General features: G+C 40.7%; 1 protein-coding gene across 3 annotated transcripts; it reads left to right on the top strand.

The window, feature by feature from the left end:
- The first annotated feature begins 391 nt into the window (after positions 1 to 391).
- Positions 392 to 24011, top strand: rassf5 (Ras association domain family member 5). Of its 3 annotated transcripts, none has more exons than XM_077602443.1 (6): positions 392 to 1416; positions 12739 to 12860; positions 19741 to 19860; positions 20475 to 20778; positions 20865 to 20980; positions 21504 to 24011. In XM_077602443.1, the coding sequence occupies exons 1-6, from the start codon at positions 681 to 683 to the stop codon at positions 21645 to 21647; spliced, it is 1542 nt and encodes a 513-aa protein (XP_077458569.1). In that variant the 5' UTR covers positions 392 to 680; the 3' UTR covers positions 21648 to 24011. The 3 variants fall into 3 exon arrangements, with proteins under 3 accessions (XP_077458569.1, XP_077458570.1, XP_077458571.1); XM_077602444.1 differs by lacking the exon at positions 392 to 1416 and adding an exon at positions 5594 to 6248; XM_077602445.1 differs by lacking the exons at positions 392 to 1416; positions 12739 to 12860 and adding an exon at positions 14401 to 15332.
- Positions 24012 to 24573: the final 562 nt, after the last annotated feature.

Genomic DNA, 24573 nt, shown 5'->3' with positions numbered 1-24573 from the left:
GGGGAATAATAAATTACACTTATATAAGGCTCCCTATGAAGTATACTTAATTTTAACTTTATTTGGCACTCTTTGACTGCCTTTGATGATGCTAGATACCCAATACATTTTGACTGGGAGGGACTGGCAGTAAATGATCTCTGAAGTTTGAAATAATAATAAAACCACAACATATTAATTGATGTTTGGTTCTCTCATATGTTGATATCACTCTATACCAGATTGCCTTCATGAGTTCGAAGTATTTGGACACCTGGTCTTTATGGGTGAGGTTTTTGTTAAATCACCAAATTCGTCACTTTCCCTAAAAAGGGTTAATTATAACATCAATGACATCAGAGGCAACTGTCACTCATCGTCGGTGCGTGAGAAGCATCCAGGTCCTACACACATTCAGTTCTTTACCCTGCGGCGATGTTTCATTCGAATTGTGTTTATTAATGATGTCGAGTATAATGTACGGCTGGTAGTTCGTTTGGATTTTCTTTTGGGTTCAGGATCCGAGCGCGTTCACGTCGCTTTGAAGCGAGCGTGCCCGCGGGTTTCCAAGCATGTTGACGTCACAATGGCACGCCGGTGTCAGCCGCGAGTTGAGTTGACATTCAAGGCACGGAGGGAAGCACGCACAACACAGCAGACACTAGCACCGCGAGCAGATCGGCGCCCCGGGTCAGGACGCGATGGCTTCTGCGAGTGTTGTGGGCCAACACCCGGTCCAGCACGGGATGGACTCCGAACCGCTGCTGCGGGTCTTCAAACCGGCCGCCGCCAGGAAGAAAATCACCCTTCCGAGGAAGTCCTCCTGGGAGAAAATGATGTTGAGGAGATGCGGTTCCGTCAGCACTCCGAGTCCGAACCGAGCCGGGACGTGCCATTTGCCTGCAAGCCCTGCGGACGATACGACAATTGCAAAAGGTGGGTGCCGAGGAGCCTCGTCTACCCCCGCTTCGCCACGTAGCCCGGAGCGTTCCAGGCAACAGGCAAGCGGGCGCTCGGAGTGGCGCTCGGAGTGGCGCTCCCCGGCCGGGGGGAGAACGGACTGCACCGTGGAGACTGCGCTCCCGAGTCCCCCTGCCCATGTCACGAACGATACCCCGCATTCACTCAATGGAAGGGACTCAAACAACAAAAGCGTGGGGCACCAGAGCTTTTTTAGATCGGTTTCCCCTCGGGACCGGGACCGGGGCAGGGGTCTGCCTCTGGAGCGTCTCACGCAGGGCAGGACCGGAGTGGTGAAGTTGAGCCGCGCAGAGCCTCCCCGCCGTGAGGCCTGGGCCATCTTCCCACCTCGGGGGGCAGAACACCGGCTGACGTCTGACAAGGGTGCGGGACACCGGTTCGAGACCAAGGCCGTTACGCAAGACTGGTGTGATGCTTGCAGCCATCAAATCACCGCACAAGCCCTCCAGTGCCAAAGTGAGTACAGTATATATCCAATTACTACCATGCTGTGTGTCACCAATACAGTAGTATTGATGGTAAGAAATGGTCAACTAGTGCACTCTTTTGCTTCTAAAACAGGGGTGGCGAATAAGTTAAAAACAAAGCTCAAATATTCTAAACTGTGAGGATTAAAGCAATAACTTGCCAAAACAGACACATAACACACACACACACACACACACACACACACACACACACACACAAAACACAATCAAAACCATATTATTCAACATAACACTTTCTCCCCCTCACAAAACAACACTGTGTTCATTTCAAGGTAAGTGTCCACCCTCAACGCACACATCAAATGCAAATTAGCCAGAGTTAACACATCAACTACGAGGCAAAGAGCCACAGTATAAACAAAATATGATAGATAAGAAGCAAAGAGCGTGTTCCATTCGGAAACCAAAGTTGTCTATCTTGTGAGGACAAACAGTACCATACCACCACACTACATGTGCTTGTAGCTGGAAATGGTGGCACTTCAACCTTGTTCTGTGGTCTATGCATTTTGAAGTCAAGTAAGATCCAAAATACCAATGATATGCCCTAATTACTACGAGTTGGCCAAACGAGGCACTAACGGTGAAAAATAGGCGTGCTATAGTTGGTACTCTAGTCACTAGAATATTACACTTAACAAATACAGTGCAACGCACTAGAATTTAGTGTATTCTATTGTATTTGTGATTATGTGTAGTAGTAGCCAACCCTCCACCAGGATGTGAAGAATATTGGTAGTCTATATTTTCAAATGGCTTTCCATATACTGCACCAGTATAGTGTTGGGAGTGCAAGACAATGCAATTGCTTTGCTAGCACTTCTGGTAATTCCACTCCTGTGCTGAATTGTTTTTGCAAAGGAGGATTACTAAATGTTTACTAATACGTGAACCATAAACTGGATTTTTAAAATACAAAATAAATGGTAACATTCTTTTTCCATGATACCACTTGGCATTAGAGTGATCTAAATATGTGTTAATAGTTCCCCTTATGTGCCAGGTCATTGCTGAACTTAGCCAAAGTCAGCTGGGCTGGTTACAAACGTACTGTTGCTTCAAGGGGTAATAGATTTTTGATGAATTGACGAATGACGAATTTAGCAACACAATATTCAATGTCTGCTGGAATAGCCTCAAATCCCATGAATGGAATACAAAAAGTCAGTTGTTGTTTTGCTTGCTGACATTTTGCTCCATAGATGCTGCCAACATTTACCCACGGAAATGTCATTATCTTGTCCTTACAGCTTTGCCTCCTTGTTTTCTCTCTGGGATTTACAGCCCGTGTGTAAAGAGAAAGGGGGGAAAATGCTGGTTTTGGTTTGTGATCTTGTACGATGTGCTCTCCTTTGAATTCCAGAAACAACAATTTAAAGTTGGCATATTTATTTTCAGTCCAGCACAGATGCTCAAAGCTCTTTGGTGGGGTCACGTGATTACGGGTGCTTAATGACATCACAAACACCTGTACTTCCTTGGTCACGCAAAAAGGGTCAGTTTCTGTATGTGTAGAGGCAGACTGCTTTGGTTAGTGCATCACTAGCACAGTAATAGTAATCATAGATTGAGATTGGGAACGAAGGACATGGCTTTAAAATGTATCCAGATGTGCTCATGTTACGCAGGCTCTATGCTTTGGTAGCATTATGGTTGTAGCGGAAGAGACAAAAAAGGAAATGAAGACAAAGAAGATATAAGATATGATGACTAGAAGTCGTGAGAGATGCGATTGGGAAGTGATGCAATATAAAGGGCCAGTAAAACCTAGCAAGAGAACTGCGCAGCACTGCAGGGCTGTCTGATTTAATGTCCTATCAGTAAGTGGCCGCCCAGTGAAGCGAGAGCAAAGATTACAGTCGTCATGTATTTCTTTCGAATACAAAAAAAAGTTCTCTTTCGTACCTTTGAAGTGATCATATTTGAAATCCCAACTGCTGAGTCAAACAATACATTTAGCCAACTGTGAACTGTTCTTCCAAAATACATCAGATGTGTAGGTGGAAAAACATGGCAGAGCATCGAATGTAGGCATTTCTGTGTCTTTTTGTGGTTTTAAGGAACCAAAATAGAAATTGTCCATGCATGCACATAATCCAGTTCCAACTGCACCCATGAAATAACAGGGATCAACTCGACACGTCTTACTACCAAAAACAATCATTTTGCAACGTCCATATGTCAGACATTGTTTTTGTTTTTTTCATTATTATTGCAGCCTGCCCTTGTTCTGCCTGTATTCAATTTAAATACTCCCATCCATGCATTGCAGTATGTTTGGTTTCACAGCAGTTTCTTATCAATTGCTACCTAAACTATTCTTTAAATTGCATTCCCCTGCATACACAAAAGGTAGTCATTTGTTTTTAACATAAGTTCAAAGTGTATCTGTACATGTGGTGGGGGAAATAGGGGGTTGGCAGCCAGTTTAATCCCTCCTATGTGCCTGGGATTATGTCTGATAGATGGAGAGGCTGGGATTACAGGCATGGCAGACGAGTCAGATGTCACGTTTGTATTTAATTAATTCTTTGCGAGGGCCATGCTGTCGTGCACCATGTAGCACCTGTAATTCTTAATTAACCGTAAATACACACTAACAACCTGTAGTCAACGCATTTCCTGACAGCTGTCCGAAGGTTATACTGTATATTCATCAACATGATACTGATATGCACAGGAACGCGAACACAAAAGTCTATAATATTTTCTTTTTTACAAATCTACCTTCTCAATATTCCATTCTCATCACACACAAAAGTATTGTACTCCATGGCCATGATTGTATTCATATGTATCCATAACCATGTGGCGCCCCTCACAGTCTTTTTAGTTGGTTCCCGACATAAACCCCACTGCCCCACAAGGTGAATGCCCTGGTGAGCACTTGCCTGAACTGACTGTTAATAAGCACAATGAACTCTGGCCTGTAAATGTTGGTTCTCATTCACAAGCGCTTACAATGGGAAATTGAATTAGTTCTTGAAAAAAAAAAAATTGGAAATACAAATTGAACTACTATTGCGTTGTTGAGCTGCCATATTATGAAACATTAACTTGAAAAGGTCGATTCGTTCTTTATGGAGTATCTGAAATATTGTTGGAGTTCTCTCCATTTTCTGTCCATCTCTGTCTTGGTCTCTCCTGGTCTAACAGTAGGGGCCTTGTGTTCGTCAAGCCTCTCATCTGTTCCATATTGGGTTCTCCACAATATGCCATTCACTGTGAATGAAACCCCCAAATGGGTCTTGTTTTCAATGGCTCACAAACGTCTTGTCCCAATGTATTGCTGCCAAGCGTGTGATGAAATGTTCTTTTTAAAAAGATTCTGCTTGAAGTGACGGGTTTTGAGTCGGAAAGAAAACACTGAATACAGACGCAATGTATCTTGTGTTTTTTTGCCAATGTTAAACACTACGTGTGAAGAATTTCTATCATGCAATAACAATTGGTGACAAGTTGAAGTTAGATTTGTTATATGGAAAAAGACATGAAAGCCATTCAGGCATTCTATCTTTAAATTGCCCTTGGTGGTTGGCTACTGGGACAGTGGAAGGACAAGGAAAAGCCACTCCTGAAAAGGAGTACTATAATTAATGCTTTGTGATTAATATAAACAGTAATTCACAAACAAATTAGCATACAATAGAACCTCTAATGCTTAAAACATGATTCCACACAATTTTTCTACTTTGAGAGATTGTCAGGTTTGTTGTAATAATTAATGCTCTGGCACGTATTTGCTCCTATTTGCGCCTTGTTGTTCAATTAAAGAGGTTGAGATTACACATATCCGTCCCGTGATTGGCTAACAATTAGTCTTTGATACAGCACACTTGTACAACTACTAAAAAAGATAGTTGAACGGAGGATGTTGAAAAGTAAGATTGACTTCTATTATCATTCATAACTGCTTGCTTGGTATGACTCTGAAAAGATCCAGGACAAACACTCCAGCTGATGCATGTTATGAATTCATATAGGAGACGAGATTGTCATTCATAAATTTTTAAAAAAAATAATAAATAAATAAAGAAGGAATGACGAAGGTGACGTCTCCTGCTGGAAGGAGAGAGCTGCTATATGCAACGACGTTGCTATCAGATGTGGGGGTCTGTCTCTTTAAGCTGTCTGCACAGCACTGCAGAGAGTGGGTGCTGCAGTACAGACCGGGAGAGGGCTAGAGAAGCATTGATATCACCGCAATCGGACCATGGAGGGAAAAGTAGCACGTCGGGATTGGAGGTCTGAGCAAAGTGAGAGTTTAACATAGCATCAGAAAAGTGTGGAGTACCGGCGGAGGGGTGGCAGAGCGAGCGCAGAAGGGGCTCCTCTTTCGAAGCGTGGCACCGGTGGCAGAGTGGCTGCGCTGGGATGGCAGAGGAGGGCCATGGGGGGGTTGGCGTTGGGGCAGCCCCCTGGGGGACAGGGCCAGGCGGGGGCATCAGAGAAGGGCCAGCGAGGGTTACGGGACCATGCCCTCCAGATGGTGCCACCGTGCTCCATCCATGGCACAGATAACACCTGGGCAAGAAAGAGAGGGAGCGGAGACAGCAGTAGAGGGCAGGGCTAGGAATGGGGAAGGTGTCGCGGTGGGCACAACGTTCCTCAATCAGGTGTCTGTACGTCTGGAAGAGGTGCGGGGGGACTCGGAGAAGGAGGCGAACAGTGCCTGCTTCGGGCAGGTATCGCGCCGGCTGGGACGACTTTTAAAGAGGTTGCCCAAGTCTCGATCATGGAGTGACGGCCTGAGGATCCTTCGACGATCGGCCTCCAACGGGTCGCTACTCCCCACCTCAGGTATGATGACGACAGACAGAAACAGCAGAAAGCTGGGAGTAAAATGCAGTGTAAATCGAAGGCCGGTGTTGTTGCGATGAAGAGATGTATCGCTCCGTATTTTGTTTCCCAAAGGGGGAAAGTGATGAGTGGACACATTTAGCTTGTCAGGCTGAAAGGGAGGCTTCAGGTCATAATACTTGGATATTGTGTGGATAGATCTATCTGTGGAGTGTGAACATTGCTACTGTTCACTGTCTGCTGCTCACTTTCTGTGCACCATCATGTGTGAACAGGCTGTACAAAGACTAGAAATGTGCTTGACTCAGCGAGTTGTCCAGTAAACAACAAATGAATGTCGATGGGTGTATAATAAACACAATATAGAGAAAACTTGCTAAAATCATGTTGCAAAAGTCAATTCAGCAATTGAATTTCATGTTTTTACAGGATGATTTAATGGAACTGATATTTTCCCTTGTTTCCAAAACTAACTCAAATGATGTAGCTTGATTGATGAATGCCTAATGTAATTCTAGCACAAACTGTGACCAGGGTGGAAAAAATGCTGGCCGCTGCAATTTTATTGATTGGCTTCCGCAGGAAGAGACTGACAGCTCAAATTCAAAATTGAAAAAAAAAATCCAATATGTTGCGACATACTTTCATAGAGACCCACCTCCTACTGTGCAAACCTGATAACATCTCAACTCAAACGGGATTCGCCTAAGTGATGTCATGATGTACTCACAAAAGGCTTCACAAAGAGGATCAATAGCACAAGCAACCACAGGAAGATAATGGATATTTTTAGATGGCGCTCCCGTTAAGGAATCCCAGTTAATCCTCACTCCCTCCTTCTTTGCTATCCTATAATTATCATCTGCCACACACACATACAAACACACCGCCATACACACAGTCTTGCTTGGTCCTACTAAGGAAATATTCTCAAATGCTACGATTGAAGTTAGTGACTTTAGTGGTCAGACATAATGACTCGGCAGAAATGTCTTCTCTGGGTTGCCGTGGGGATGGCTCAGTTGCCATCGTATGATCTGGGTCTAAAATAGAGAAACAAAATAGGTTGATAGAGTTATAATGGAACATGGTTATAGGCAGAGCGCCCGCCTTTAATGTGAACGTGATATAGTTGCCAAAGCCTGTAATTATAAGGATGGTGTTACCGCATGAAGCATTGGCCTACATGACTTTTCCCTTAAGACCTAACATCTGTAACACAGAGAACTGGTTGAAAAGATTGTCTTCTCCTTTGGGAGCTGAGCTGAATTAACATTATTTTTAGTCCCCATTATTTGCCAAAGGATTTTGATCTCTAATTTAAATTAGAGATTAGTTCAATTAGCATAAACTCATTTCTTAATCTTTGAACATTAAGTTAGCAGCGTTTTTTTTACTTTATCACTAATTGTAAAGGATACCAAAGTGCATTAGGCTATACCGCTATTTGGCTGTTGGGTTGCAAATCAGACAACAAGTTAAGAGGAATTGGATTTTGTTGTACTATATTGAAGTCATTGGCGTAATTATGTCATAATATAGCCCACCCACACTCCCCCATTTGTGCAAAGATAGGACAGATGAGGCTTTAAAATTGGGAACTGACACAAACAATGTGTTTTTGCTACATTTTTACTGCAAATCGTCCAGTGTTATTTTTCAAGGGCATTTCAATCACAGGTTGAATGCTTGTAAGGCGATCCAGGTTCTGTTTTTACTGACATTGGATGAACACATTTCTGTTTAGGCGAGATTATCAAAGCAGAAAAGTGTCCGACAGCCTCGATTAATTTACTCGCGATGAAACCTTTTCATTATTGCTGTCTGAAGTTACACGGTGAAATTAACAAGAAAAGTAATGGTGTGTGATCACACCACTCCCACCCCTGAACGTACCACTCTGAGCCTTCAGCTGCATTCGTCTACAGCTCTGGTGGCAAAAATCCTTTCCCAAACAAACACACTTAAATTCTCAGCTTGTTTGTTTTTATAAAGTCTGCATCTGTTGGCAGACATGTCAGCATTGACAGGGAGGAAAACGATACACTAGTGAGCCACAGAGTACCAGTTAACTAAAGAATGTTAAATCCGCACAGAAGGTTTGTTACCTCATGCTTAGTGGGTGAGCTCCTTTTAAAACAGCAAGCAACTAAGTGTAAGTGCATCCGTTTAATTGATTCCTTCTGATATAGCGAGGGATGGGATGCATTAGCTCCGCCGAGTTATGGATGGCACTTACAAATGAGCTACGGTGGGATCAGACTGGTTAAAAGCTGCTCTTAATTCCTTCATAATGCTCTTTTTGGGTTCATTAGAGACTGTTTTAATAGCATCGCCCACGATTTAGAGTTGCTTAACCTAGGATTCACCCCTCCCTCCTCACCCCGATATGGTGAAACAACAAGGCGACCCCATCGTGCAGTTATCTGGTGCCATACAGACATCCTCCATGACCCCAAGAACTGGGCTTAATCTCCATCATTCCCCACCCGTCCGTGCCTGTCTCACACTTACTGTAGTGTTTTAAAAAGAAACCCTCACAAGTTATTCACACTCTTTCTGTTCCTCCTTTTTAAATACGTCATCTGACATGATTTAAGATTTGGCCGATCGGAAAACATTCCGACTCGTCAGTCTACCAAAAAGAATCTTGAGTAGAGTTTGCGAAACCAGAGATAATATGTACAGTATGTCTTCAAATGTCGCTCTTAACATGCCTATATAAAGATTAGCTGAGCAATCCGTGTACGCACACACCCATTGGGTGTGTTACAAACTCAAGAGCAGCAATGGAAAATATTGTTTAAAAACAGAAATAATAAATACAAGGTTGAGGGGAGATGTGGCATATTTAAATGTGTGGTGTGAACTTAGGTTCCTAAAAGTCTTCCTCATGGTTGTGTTCCAGAGCATAATTTGTTTGTAATTAACTTTCCTTGTCAATATTCTTCATAAATTCAAATTGAAAGTAAACATACCTTTTTATTTGGATTAAATACATTGGAATTCTTGCACTACCTTGTCAACAAATCTACCCTTTCATTTGTTTACTGTCAATCAAAGGGTGGCTCTTAAACAACAGGTCAATAATAAAACTGCAATGCATTTTCAGACTGTAATAATTGTCCTTCTGGCTGTCGTCCTCGGCAACGTTACTTTTATCTCTCTAACATTATTGCCTACACCCTTCCCCTTCACCACACACAATCCTTGTTCACTCCCTCGTTGCTTCCTTAGTCAGTTATGGAAATTCTTGAAGTCCCACATAGAGCATTCCATGATTTAATATTGATTTGTTTCTTTATTTTTTAGAATCCATCATCATTGCTAGCAACTTTTCCATGAATAATATCACTTTCAAACAATTCATTCCTAAATCCATTGTCTAAAATACCACAGACATTAACATACTGAAACAGAGAATGCATTTCCGTGTTAGGCAACTATGCAATTCTCTCCATTGCATCATTCTCTAGTGTAGCTTGATGAACTGAATACATCACATTATTACTGTGACTGTCAGTGTACTTATTTTTTGTAGCCCAATGGATTTTGCAGGTATTGTGGTCCTACCACACCCTCATCTTCTCAATGCGTTGTTTGTGTTTCATTGTTAAACTACATCATCACTTTTCTCTGTCCAAAGGGAGTGTCCATTTAAAAGTGGTCTGACTGGAATGGATGAGTGAGGGACGTGTGTGGTGGGGTAAGAATGGCTATGTGGTGGTTGTGGTTGGGGGTGGGTTTTTTTGCTTAGGAGGACCAGCCGAGGTCTGTGTAATATAGCAACACACTACATGAACTTATACATGCAATAAAAAAAAGACAAACATCTCACAAATATAAAAAAGCAGAAGGCAAATGAAAATTGATATTTTGTTGAGATGGTCTTTTTCAACCTGTACTTTTTTCTCTTATATAAACACAAAGATAAATACTGGCAGTTTAATAATATCAGTAAGATTGCTAAGAAATCTGTGGATCCACCCTGTAACAGTTGTTGATGAGTTTTGGGGAAAAAACTGTCAAGTGAAACTGAAACTTGAAACTTGACCACAGCAAAGTTGAACAGAGCTGGTCTTTTGTCACCTTAATGCCAGATTTCTATGTTTGTGTGTCAACAGTGTTTTCCCCCCATATTCTCACACTATGACTTAAAAATTAACAACATAGTCAAAGAAAGTGGGAATAATAGTACATTAACCACCATTATCCGTTATCCAAAAATCTGAGTTTGGGACAGTAATATTTTTTCTTTGACTTACATTCTCTGAGTGGTATTAATACATCTGTCTATTATTATAATTCTGTTGCATTTTTAATATTGTGGTTACCCCATTTGGTTTCACAAGTATGACTCAAATCTGTTGGTGGGAATCCACACACTGAGTCCCATAGACATTACTGACATTAAAAGAAAAATGCACATTTCTTTATTCAATCTGGTCCCAAATTGTCATTTGATGTTATTTATTTATCACTGTAATTTCATTTGAATGCTAAAAGATTAGATTTATTACACTCTTTATAGTGTAGTTGTTGTTTATTGTAAGCCAAACCCACAACCTGCATGTCTTTAACTTGTAGCCATGGAAATATTGTGGTTGATTGGTGAACCGTGACATGGTGGCAGAAGCATTATCCTTTCTTTGTGGGCGCGTCGAAGAAAAAATTCCACCTCTCCGAGTGATCCTGGCATTTTCCTCACACGTCACTCAACACTGTCTAAGACAGTTAAAAGCTCCTCCCAAGGTTGTAGATGAGCCAGCCAACAATAACGCTCAATCTGAAGTTGAATGCCACTATGCCAATTTCTGACTCTGTACCTACTTGGGGATGAGTCATTATATTTTTCAAATAAGATTACGCATCATGAAAGTCACTTAAGGGAGACAGGAAAGGAGTTTCTCTATTCCTTTCCTCTTTGTATTTCCCTTCTCTGCTCTTTCTGCAGTGACCTCCAAACAGAGGTGAGCACAACACAATTGCTTATGTGAGAGCTCGCTTTCCCCCCCGACATTTTCCCGCTGTCAGCAAGACGCTGCATCCCTGAGCCATCAATCCTGGTTCTCCATCACTCGCATCCTCTATCACACATATCCACTCCTCACACCAGACCCCTAAACTGTATGTACTCTATATGAGCCCTTCTTTCGTCACACAGGACAATGCAACGCCCAAAAGGTCGTATGATTATTGCGTACTGTGTCATCTCCCACTTTCCAGCACCCTTTCCCCCAAATTGTGGTAGTAATGTGTTTACGTACGTGCCAATGAAATGTAATGAAATTTAAAACTATGGAGAAATGAAGAGAGCATAACACTGGACACACATCTGAGAAACTGCCTATGTATTTTGGTGCGGCTGCTGTGGTTTGGCAACCGATTTCAAAGGGGATTGGCAGCTGAATTTGTACATCAATAACTCATTCTAACACCGTATACACACTATAAGACTGATGGACTCTATTTAGGAAAATGTCACCCTACAACGCTTGTTCCTGCGGTTCTAGTGCTGAGTCACTGTTCTGTCTCTCAGAAATGTGCAGTGTTCTATTCCAAAAGTTTTGCTTATATATATATATATACATATATATATATATATATATATATATATATATATATATATATACATTCATACATATATATACACACACATATATATACACATATATACACATTTATACACATATATACACATATATACACATATATACATATATATATATACATATATATATATATATATATATAATATTTCCCCTTCCTACAGGTTATTGAATCTCTGATATGTGCAAAAATGAGAAGATAAGGAATCATTGTTGTCGCAATCCTGTCGTTGCCTGCTTTACTTTCTTTTTCTGTGTGACCAAAGGCAAGATGCAAGACTCCGAGTTTATGCAAAGCCTCAGCCACAGCAAATGTATTTTGGGGAAGTTTTAGGAGCTGCTCATTTTGAACCAAGCAGTAAGAGATAGTTAACTGTGCCAGTGCTGCTACTCTGGTACATTGGGTATGAAAGTGAATTTTCAGTGTTCTAGGGTACAGCTGTCTATGTACATAAAATCTGGTTAAACAGAACAGAATAATACATTTTTTAAATGGATCTAATCACACTAACATTTGGTTGGTATTGTAAAAGGTTCACTAATATGTTTTTCATGTTCCTCATCCTGCTGCTTTTAATAAACCTTGGCTTTAGGTGCGAGTTTGAATTTAGCCACTAGATAGAGCTGCTGTCACCAGTATGCATTTCTGAAGGGTTTTTTGTGTAAATGTGGGACAGTAAGCCCCTGCTGAAAAAGAACCCCAGTTAAATCATGCAGTTCAAAGAATATTACAGTGACGTGAACATGAACATTTTCCGTACTAAATAAACGCAATATTTTCCCCAATTTACACTCACTATAATTATAATTGTGACTATGTACAGTACTTTTTGCAGTACCATACAGCTTTAGCATGACTCTTTTATTTTTGTATTTATCAGACTGCTCCTACACCTGTCATTTGGAATGTGAAAGACAGGTGCAACTTGACTGCAACCGAAGGGATGACAAGATTAAAGAAACCCACTTTCCCCACAACGACTGTCGCACCACTAAACACAAAGTGAGTATTTTTAATCTAAAATTCAAATGCATTTCATGTTGAGTTTATTTACGTGGCATATTTTGTTGATCAAGGGTTATCTAGTTTAGTTATATAAATCATTCTCCAGGTACTTTTATCTTATTTTGTGCTAAGCATGCACAATGTTCTTGGCCTCCCAGCTCCCAGCTGCAGTCACCCACACAGTTATGGTTCAACACACACACGTTTTACTTATACACACAAGCACACTTCACGCAAACACACAGACTGGCAGGAGATTGTAGCCAGGCAGTGGGCAGATGAGACCAAATTAGAACTCTGGTCGTAAATTAGTTCGTACTCCACTTTGAGAGCGCATGAACAAACCCTTTCCCCACTCCCGGTCTGTTTAAAAATGTAATCTGTTTAAAAATAAAATTGAGAAATACACTATGGCAACCACAAGGACATGAACAGCTGTAATAAAGCTGAATGTGACCCACAGGGAGAACCTGTCGTATACATCATTGCTAAAGTACTTTCTGACCCCGAATTACACAAAGAGAAAATATATACGCATGGCGATGTAATGTGTATTCATGTATTCAATGTAGTACTGTTTGGGGAATTGATTTGGAGCATGGACTCACTGGTAGTTAAATGGTCGGATTGAGGTTAAAGGTCAGTTTAATCTTCGGTAATCATTTACTATATGGTAATAGCATTTTTAGTACCTCAAGATCATATAATACACAAGCCAAAGGCGACACAATAGAGTATTTGTACATATCCTTTATGAAATCCTGGCACAGAATTAGCAATATCCATTCTATTTAGATATTTTGTAACATTGTAAACCCTCTATTTAAACATTTGGATTACTTTGTGCTGCCATTTTCAGCAATATTGCTACAAAGTCAGAGGAATGTATGTTCCAGGTTTAAAATGTTTAGATGTCCATTTAGCATGGGAAAAATTCATTACCTTCTTGAAACAGAAAATAAATGAGAAGCGCTGGTCCACTGGTTTTTATGTATTGCAGTCATTGCTCGATGGTACTGAAAACACGCTACCACCACTGAATCAAATCGAATCTTGTGACAAATTCTAATGCTGTCCGATACTGCAAAAATAGTCGTATCGGGCGGCGATACCGATTCTGAGTATCTGATCGGGTCATCATTAGTCTTCCATGGCGGTGAAGTGGTTAGACTTGAAGTTGGCAAAAAAAATTAAAAATTTAGGAATCAACCTATCTACAAGAAACTATTTGGACAACATTATATTCAACCAGATAGTTACTTCCTGGTAAAATGGTACTGCATTATGAGTGAATCACTATGACAGGAGGATCTTGCTTGTTAGGATAGACTGGGTTAGAACAGCCGATTGCAATTCACAATTTACATTATTAGTGGCTTGTATAATTTTATTATATTTGTCCATTTATTCACATTATATGCATTTATCCTGGTTATTAAGATCTGGAGTCCATCCTCTCTGAACTCTTAGACCAGTTAAAAATTGACTTTTACTTGAACCAGGTTTTGGATAACCCTGTTTCAGTTGTTTATTAATAGAGTACTGCATGTGTTCTTGGGATCCCTGTTGGTTTCTATTGTGGAGTTTTACAGTAACAAGAAATACTAGGTACATAACAAATAACAGTGATCTGTGTCATAATCTGGTGTCATTGTGGTCGTGTCTTCCCGTCCCTACAGTTCAGTTGTGGTGCTCGCAGTATGTAGAATAGGAGCTCACTCATTGACATTTCCCTCTTTTGCTCTCAGTTAGAGGAAATGGTATTGCACTGCAGAGCGATGTAGAAGGGGGAGGGTGCACTCGGGCTGATAACCACAGATGGTCGACCAAAGAGAGTGAGCAAGAAAAGCGGGTGCACAGAAAGAGGAGGAGAGGGAAGCATCAGTCTCTTGGATCGCATTGCCAAAGCAACAAATAAAAGAAGAATGCACGTGGAGGTGCCGGTTTCACACACCATTGCTACAATTTGGAGATCGATCCATCTTGAAGCTGGATATACTCGTCAGCGTCACTGAGATGCGTCTTGAGAAGACAACAGGATGTGGTATCATGTTTGTGACTGTTAGCCTGCTTGTGTAGCAAGAACCTGTCAGGTGGGTTAACTTGACACGCAGCTGTAAAGTGACTCTAGGACACCAGAGCCAGGCAAGGCAGGGCTGCATGTTTCAACTTGTATGGATATATGGTGTCAGAACAGCAAACAGTTGGAGAAGTGACACATTTGCCCTAGTTGTAAAGTTTCCTTCTCTTCCCCCTGCGATCGCCTTTTCGGTGGGATTTTGTACACTCGGGGGACTCTCGTTAGGTCTGCTAGACCCCTCCATGACTGTCAACACAGAGCCAACCGCCTCCATGACCAGCAGTAACAGCATGAGTAGCGGGTACTGCAGTCTGGACGATGAGAGTGAAGACTTCACTTTTTTCACAGCGAAGACGTCGTTCTTCCGCAAACCCAGACAGTCCATTAAGGTATGGAACTTTTTGGGTTATCCATGATGGGTCGCTGATTTCTTTTTCATAGGTAAAAAACCATTTGTATGAGAAACCTGAAGGAAAAAGCAGAAGTATGAAGAGGAAGTGGTTAGGTCACTGTAGGCAGCCTCTTGCTATGCGTACAGATGAGAAGTCCTCCATTATTTAGCAACATTGATCACGTCAACTTTGCCCATCAACCTTTATGCCTCATACTACTGTATTCATCATATGTATGGTGTGCATGGGATTTACCATTGAGGCATGCATGCGCTATGAAGTCCTCAGTATATATATTTTTCACTGAGATAATAATGTCAACCTCCCCAATGCGTGGGAGAGGTTTCCGTAGAAACTAAGCTGATACTCCAGCACTTGACTAATGGTGTGCGTGCATGTGTCAGTTATTGTTTAACTGTGACAAGTCCTTTTTTTGTAGTTCCCATGGCAACAGTTTTTTTTAAATCAGCCTGTACATACAGTAAGTACATAAACCACACATTAGACTTTTTGGCATTATCACAATATTTTTCATCAAAATAAATTGAAGCATGTTTAGGGCTGTTTTGCTTGCCTGAAGTATTTTTGAAGACAAGCTTTTGTAGGTTGGAAATGGTGGAGGGAATAATGAACAGTTTGGAGTTGCGCAAAAAAATCGGGTTTTCGTCTAGTAGGTGAATATTCAAAAGATCAGGCAGATAATAATACAAGCACCAAATGTTATATGCTGAATGCCTACTGTTTCGTATTAATTATTACCTCTAGACAAAAAGCATTGAGGAACAAAGTAAACATCATTTGGGTTCATCAGTTCAGACACTATAAACAGTGGCAGTTGTATGCTGACTCCATTTAACTAACATGATTTGTTCATCAATCGTGAGTTAAATTCTAAGTGTCCAACCACATCATTTGATTTGTCTTTACCTTTTTTTAGATACAGGACAACAACTAAATGAATTTGAAATGAGAAGACATGAAAAATACTATCGAGCAGATAGAGTCCTATTAATCAATTATTCAGTTTATATGATTGATTTATATTTATTTTAAATATATTTTGGCATAGATTTTAAGCCATGTGTATTGCAAAAACATTATTTAAAAAACACTATTTACTTTTTAATTCACAGAAAATGATGACTTAGACGCATGTGCTTTATATCGTTTCCTTAGTATAAAGTTCCACAAGATAACTAGAAATTAAAAGGCAAATGCTCATCCAGTTTTACCCCCACGCCATCTGACCTGGCGATACCTTCTGTGTCTGATTTGGCCAAGGTACAATCCCTAAATAATTGACCAGCTGTGTAGTCAGCATGTGCGCTTAGCTTGAGACGTAATGCTGTCACGGCTTAGCCCGACCGACTCTGCTGCCAGCATCACTGTTGTCAGCTGGTGAAGCATGTTATCTCAAACAGCCCGAGGAAGGTGGTTGGAAACGACATTATAGCACCGGACCACAGGAGGGAGGGTCTACCCTAGATTACTCTACTCTCTACTGTACAGCAAGTGAAAGCATGTCCTCTTTTTCATGGGTTTGAAAAGGTGATTATGCAAAAGGATGTGAGTGGCAAACTGTGAAAGTCAGCGATTGTCTTTGCTGCATAAACACAAGGACACGGATACATTTATCAACCGAAGGCTTTCAGGTCCTCTTTTCATTTGGAATCATTTCCAGTCTTTGGTATGGCTTTTTGAATGAGGAATGATTGACCTGGGTATAGATGAAAATATGGAGGTTAGCCTAAATATTTCCAAATAAATATGAATATATAATGAGTGAGAATGACATTTCTTAATGTCTTACATTTTATAAGCATTTTGTTATTTCCCCTTCAAACACTTTGGGGCTGTAATAACAAGTTGTGAATCACTGGTAAAAGCATTTCCTTAGAAACATAATGTGGTCTTACATAAAATGGCACATCTGAACATTGTATTTTGTGTGCACTGTGAGCGGGTGCAGGTGTTGTGGTTACTGCTTCCGTCGCTTTGCATTTATGTTCATTGGCATGCCTTATTAAAATACATAATCACAACACACACGGAATATCAGAGGCGACCGTTCAAGCAGTTGTGTGACCTCTCTTGTCTAGTCTTATTAAAATGAGGACATCAACACATCCTTCTCTCACCCTGGGGTGTGTGTTTGTGTCTTCTTATGTAACAGCTCAGCCTATTTTGCACATTTAGGCTGACTTCAATCTCCAGTACTACTACAATAGCATAACATAAATCCACTAAAGGGAAATCAGCCTCCCAATAACAGTTGTTTTCTGGTCTACACGGTGGCTCGATGACTCAGATGACAATTAAGAGGTTAAATAGATTTTTAGTATATATGTGGAGGGAGAGAGGGCCCCACAAATTGAAAGCTATTGTTTTATGAAATGCTGTTTCTGGTATGCAGAGGCTAGTCATTGCCTGTGATGCACTTTGAGTCTCACACAAACGCAGGAATTCCTGCGAGGTTCTTTTCAATGTGTTTGCCTTTGACATGGGAGAGCCTTTTTAGATGCATATCATGCATATTTCTCAGATGCTTACCCCCCAATTGTTCTGTTCATTTTGTTACATAAGCATCTGACAAACTCTCATAATAGTAAACCCATTCTGGATATGTTTTATTTTATAAAATGTATGTCTTCAGGTACCAAGTGACAACAAATATCCTTAAAATAAAAACAATTGCTAATAATAAACCAACATTCTACTTTCTAGGGCTCGTATTAAGGAACAAAAGTGTCAGATGAATGTACTAATATTAATGTGAAGTTCTAAAAACACTAGACTCAGAGCCTGATTTGCTGAACCAGAAAGAACTTGAGAAATGCCAGAAGAAAAATGGAAGTGACAGGTCAAAACAACACAATTTGGAGTTCCGGAATGATCTCTTATCTATTATTTACGGCATCACTTACGACAAAACTCTTTTTAACTTTCAATTTCCTTGCGTCCAGGTTCATTTCAGCATGCTTCGACAAATGGGCACTTCCAGAGGAGTTTTTCACGGCTGCTGTTGAGTTTTAAACAGCGTTAAGCATGATTGGCAGACATCCTGTTGTCAAAATACAGTCAGAATTATATCAGTTGCTGTCTTCCTCTAATTTTTTTTCTCTCTTTAGCACAGTAATATGTCTTACCTCTCACATAATTAAAAATAACAAACAATGCATCTGTTATATTGAGTGAAAAGACAATTTGTGGTCTCAGTGAATCAGAATCTATCGAGAGATCTGCAACGTTCCCTGAAACAAGACAGTGAGGCTTTAGCAAGTAATCACTGTAATAGACAGCACATTTGCATTGAAAATTGATTCAACGTGATCTTTTATATTTGATATTACATTAATCCTCACTGTGTGGAGTTTGCATATTCTCCCAGGCTTGCATGGTTTTTCTCTGGGAACTCTGGTGTCCTCCCACATCCCTAAAAACCTGCAGACTAGGCTGTTTAAACACTCTAAATTGCCCCTATGTAAGAGTGTGAGCGTAAATGGTTGCCCATCTCCTTGTGCACTGTGATTGGCTTGCTACAGATTCAAGGTGTCACCCGCCTAGTGCCCGTTGTTAGCTGGGATAGGCTGTAGCACCCTCTGCAAGCCTTCTGGGGATAAGCAGTTCAGAAAATGAAAATATAAGAGATAATAAGAGATTCCAGAACACAACCTGAGGACTTCCCTTTCGGAAGTCGTTCCTGACCTGCATTCCTCTCTCACTTTCTTTCATAAAGTGTCTCGCTCTCTCTCTCTGCCCCAGATCATGCAAAGGAACAGAGGAAGGAAAAAAATATATAATATAAGATAGAGAGGACGCTTCCTTGTGTACTATAAATAACCCGGTGAAACTCTGTTGCTAAGGCTTGCTCAGCAGCTTCCCTTTCATCATTTCTTACTCGCTCTCTCTTTCCACCCCCCGCTCACACCTCCACTTCACCCCCTGATTCTGCTGTTATTGCTGCTTCCATTGCTTCCAACCTCCTCCTTTTCGTCATAATGAGTGAGAAACATTACATGGTGTTGATATTCTGGTGCCATGGTACTGAGTCATTTTCTCAACTCAATTGGTATCTTTTCCTGTTTTCCCTTTCAGCTCTCAGCCCGGAAGAGCAGCATAAGTACAAATATATAAGCGTTACCATGCATCCTAATCTGCTGCAGTCAGGGTGGGGAGTTGGCAAAGATGGAGGATATTAATTTTAGTAATAAGCGACCGTTAAATGCAGCTACAAGATGGGGATGCTTTAGGCACAGCCCCTCATCCACCTCCTTATTTTTGATTATGGTAAAACCCTCTTTGCTCAGTTAGTTTCTTCGTATTAGAAACTGATGCCAGGCACCACCATCTTGTGGATACATTGAGCGTTGCATGAGTTAATCCTTTTTTTCTGTCTGAACAATAGACTCGTGAGGCAAAGGAGGAGGAGGGGGATGCAAATGATGTTAAAGAACTTCCAGAAGAGGAGGTGCGCACCAGGATAGAAGAATATAACTCCCGGGTGTCAGAGAATGGCATGAAATTGGTGAGTCGACTTGGGCGTACAATGAATGAACAACAATTGGATACATCAAAACGGCAAACACATTTGGAAAATGTATCGTGCATGCACCAAAATTGTCAGTAATTTTTTTCATAAAACTCCAAGCTAGTCTTTCAAACTTTTATTTTCAGTAAAAAGGTAGTAAAAACAGCACAAGTAGGGGAGAGAAAAACATCATACTTAAGAGGTTTTGAACTTTCTCTAAATGATTTGATAATGATTATGATGATTTATTAACTTAGTTTTGAGCTTCTTTGGTTTTTTTATTGTCTCCTTCACTCATTGGCTGCCATTGATGGTACTAGGCATTCATTCCTAGTTGAAAAGGATTGGATGGCTACCTGTGGCAAATTTATTTCAATTCCCCGCGAAAAGAGACACATGATTGAACTTGTATTAGTGGCAAAAGCAGGTTGTAAAATGTAAAGGGGGCATGGGGGGAAAAGTTCAGTACAAACCGTGAATCAAATATTTGTTCATTTACTTTTAGACCCTATTGTCCTAGTTTCACTGTCCTTGTCATTTTCGAGCTTTGAACACCTTTGAAGCGGTATCATGTGCTTAAGGGCATCCTTTTTTATATGATTTTGCCGTAGGCTTCAGATGGCTCCTACACAGGTTTCATCAAAGTTCACCTGAGGCTGAGTCGACCCGTCACGCTGCCGGCCATGGAGACGCCGGTCCCGGGAGGTTCCGATGGAGCGCCGTCTGGGAGCCAAGACTGTGAGCAGAGTGAGAACAGAAGCTCCTTCTACCTCCCATGTGACTGTGTCAAGCAACTACACATCAGTTCCACGACGACCACCAGAGAGGTGATCCAGGGCTTGCTGAAGAAGTTCATGGTGTTGGACAATCCTCGCAAGTTTGCCTTGTACAGACAGACGCACCGTGATGGACAAGGTGAAAAAGGCGTAACATGTCGAAAATGTCATTTGAAAAACTCAACATTTTCCTATTGATGTACGTATTTTTTGTTTTGGGGGCAGATTTGTTCCAGAAACTTCCACTGTGTGAGCGTCCTCTTCTTCTTAGACTGGTCACGGGGCCTGACCCCCAGCAGCTCAGTTTTGTTCTCAAGGAAAACGAGACTGGAGAAGTGGAGGTAAGAAAACAAAAACATTTTTTTTATTTTTCACACTATAAGGTGCATTGGCGGATAAGGAGGATAGATGGATCAAACTGTTTCCATCTATAGGGGGCACCGCATTTATTAGGCATGGTAGATGTAGTGGTTGGGGGTTGTGTTATGCATCCACTAGGTGGCTCAGCGCTAAAGGGAATGTCACACCAATATTAATCCATATGTAAGGCGCACTGTCGTATTTTGAGAAAATAGACGCCTTTTGGGTACGCCTTATTCTGCAGAAAATACGGCAATATTTATTATTTTATATCATTGGTTTGGATCATTTGGTGAACTGAACTGAATAGAATTAGACCACATTCGCTCAAAGTGCAATCAGGGAACGTGCATTTTCCGCAAATTTTCATAACTTGAATCAAGTATCTTCTGAATTATTCGACACTCGCAATTTCCAGGCCACATTTGCAAGGCTAAACAAGTGAAAATCCATATAAGTGATCTACCTACCTGAGAAAACCAACAATGTATGTTTTGTCAACAGTGGCATGCCTTCTCTGTCCCGGAGCTCCAAAACTTCCTGGTTATTTTGGACAAGGAAGAGGCGGAGCGTGTGCGAGCTGTGGAGTCGAAATACACCGTATACAGACGCAAATTGCAGCAAGCTCTACAACCACTTGACCCGTGACCCCTTCACCTGCTACTATGTGACCTCAAAGCAGGGAGAGATTTAACCCTTTCAACACTGAAAGTCCATCTACCACTCCTCCAGAGACCTATATAATCCAATCGGAGCTCAGAGACCTGACTGAATTCATCCACACTTGTACACGGACAACACAATGCTTTTCTCAGGACACATAATACCCCTCCATACTCACGCACACCACCTTCCCGGAGCTCCGGAGACTTAAGGGGTGTCAGGATTTGAGCGAAAACCTGCTGGGACCGCAACCTGTTCCGTTGCATTTAAAAATGACCCGTTCTCTTCTTGGTCTACTCCTGCTGTTGCTGCTGCTACTTGCAAAGTGTTACTTATGCATGAGTTTCTCTCAGATCACCCACCCATACACATGTTCCTGGCACCCATTTAGATTGATAAATAGATGGCATGATTACCTTTGCAGCATCTCTTTGGAATGAAAAGACAATCATACAAAGTGTGTGTTTTTCTTTCATTGAAATGTTGGCTTGAAGTGCAAGATTCAAGAGTTTGTTTTGTTGCTTGCAAAGATGTGGACTTTTGAGGGAGTTATGAGAAAGGTGGGGCCTTGCTGAACAAAGAACGGAGCTTTAAAAACAATCTAATAAATCCTAGCGTTCTGGAATAATACTTCGGCAAGTCGGTGAGGAGTCCCCTTTCAATGGTGAATGTCTGAGCTCTGCAAGTGAAGCCATTTTGTGACTCAAAAACATTGTTTGTGTGTACTTGATGATCGTATGTTTGCGGCAAACTCAGAGGGACACATGCAGCATGGTGATTTTAAAATACGGGAAACACATTTGTGTACTTTTTCAATAGAGACACCGACTGGCCACAACATTAGCTAAACATAATGGATACTCAATATGAGAACTGTATCAAAGTGTCAAATGACGTTATCAAATATTGTGTCATAATCAGCTTCAATTCAGCTTAATTTTTGGAGCTAAAAACATCAAAATGAGGCAACATATAAAATAACGTCCTCTTGTATTTATATATTTCATTCAAGAGGACATTTTGAACAGCAAAAATATAAACCACTGCAGTAAAGTAAATACTGAATAGTACTGGATAATACTGCAGCATCAGAAAAAAAGCCTACAAAAATACGGATTAGTACCCTATTGTATCCTCTACTATTACTAGCTTGCAACTTTTATTAGTGGAAATATGTCTCTAGTAGAGTAGTTCCATATAGATTGTTACCCTTTTTTTGGAAATGGAGAAAATTACCAAAATGTTATGGTCGGTCAGTTTCTCACCTGCTAAATGCCATATGAATTCAAAAAAGAACATTTTTTAAGGTTATTGTGTACCAATGATGGGTTTGTGATGCTTACAGTATGTGATATGAGAGGTAGACACTGGAAAATGGTTTGTTGTTATGATGAATATTCTTCTTTCAGCATCCTTGTGTGTGAGTGTGTGTTTGTGTGTGTGTGGAGAGAGATAATGTGAAAACTGTACTGTAATCTTTCTTTCACATACATATGAGGCTCACTGATTATCAAAAGGTGCATGACTCCCATCTCATACTTATAGCATGGATGATACATCTGACTTGAATGATTTTTTTTCCATCAAGTCCAATCAATTGAATGAATCTTTTTAATCCTTTCTTATTCATTAGAACCAAAGACTAATCAATTTTTTACATTGTGTTAAGTCAATTTTAAATATAACAGATGAGGCCAGAGTAGCCCTATGTCAAACTGATAACTTAGTGCCATAGGTTATAGTTGAGCGTTATTAGGAAGTATGAAACGGGCAGAAAATTTAACACTTAAGACTCCAGGTGCCTTGATTCAACCTTAGCTGATGACTATAACCTGGATGACAAAGTACCGAGACATAATTTCTTTCCAAATGCTTTGACTGATTGATTTTTGGACTAATTTAAAATGACAGGCGGTTTTGCCACTAGGCTAACGACATACTTCTTTGTTAATGTCTTGTATTAAAGCAGAGCATCCCACAGGCAGTGCCTTTGGTTTCCTGTGTCAGTGTAACTGTACATATCTTGTACACGGGTGCCTCAATGTTTGGATACTTGCTTTTGTCTGCAGATACATATTTGTTTTTGTTTTGAGGGTTCACATTTGTTACTTTTTTTCACCCACAAAGTTCTTCCACTCATTTATCATTCCAACAAACCGTGTGTAAGTGTGTCTGACTGTTATTTATGTAATTACTGTATATGTCCGAGGGTTGCGGCATTATGCTTTTTTTTCCAACTTATTTTGTTTGACTTGAACAAGTGTGTGATAATTATATCAATAGAGTTGTACAGACTATCAGACTTAAATAAAACAAAACAAGATTATCCTTTCATGGAAATCATTGCAATATCTTTGTGTTTGTTGTATGCGGTGTGATTTTGGGGAACACGTTGAGGATACTTCTCTGTTTCATATTTGACTTTTTTCTCGTACAACGTGGCTCTTCGTGTATACTCTACTCCAAAGTTGCGTACACGTTACTTCATCCGTTTTCAACCAGATGTCTGGGATCACATGCTCTTGTCTGGCCAATCCCAGATTGAATTTTGAAGCATGCCACAATCCCATTGTCAATCAGGATGGGTGAGAACTACATCACTTTTGTCCAAAATCATTGGAATGAATGCTGAAAATCTAAAAGTTAGTCAATAATATTTCTGCACGAGTACCCTAAAATTGCACCCATCCACCAGATGATGAATCTGACTTTTGCCAAGAGGCAGATGACACCCTGGACCAGCCATCAGTAATAACTAACGAGATATAATTGTGACATTGACACTCATTAGTATTAAGTTAGTGCAATATAGTGGTCATACATTAAGGTGCTATTCAACCCTCACATGGACAGGTTTCACTAAAAAGTATAATTTGGCCAGGTACCTCAACACATTGTCAGCTTTGAACCA

Source organism: Stigmatopora argus, chromosome 6, assembly GCF_051989625.1.
Source record: "Stigmatopora argus isolate UIUO_Sarg chromosome 6, RoL_Sarg_1.0, whole genome shotgun sequence".
NCBI lineage: Eukaryota > Metazoa > Chordata > Actinopteri > Syngnathiformes > Syngnathidae > Stigmatopora > Stigmatopora argus.
This window is presented reverse-complemented; position numbering and strand designations above follow the sequence as displayed.

Coding starts and splice junctions, on each gene's coding strand:
- rassf5 (XM_077602443.1), top strand. CDS start 681: ATGGCTTCTGCGAGTGTTGTGGGCCAACACCCGGTCCAGCACGGGATG. Junction 1,417..12,738: donor ACAAGCCCTCCAGTGCCAAA/GTGAGTACAGTA, acceptor TGTATTTATCAG/ACTGCTCCTACACCTGTCAT. Junction 12,861..19,740: donor GTCGCACCACTAAACACAAA/GTGAGTATTTTT, acceptor TCTGAACAATAG/ACTCGTGAGGCAAAGGAGGA.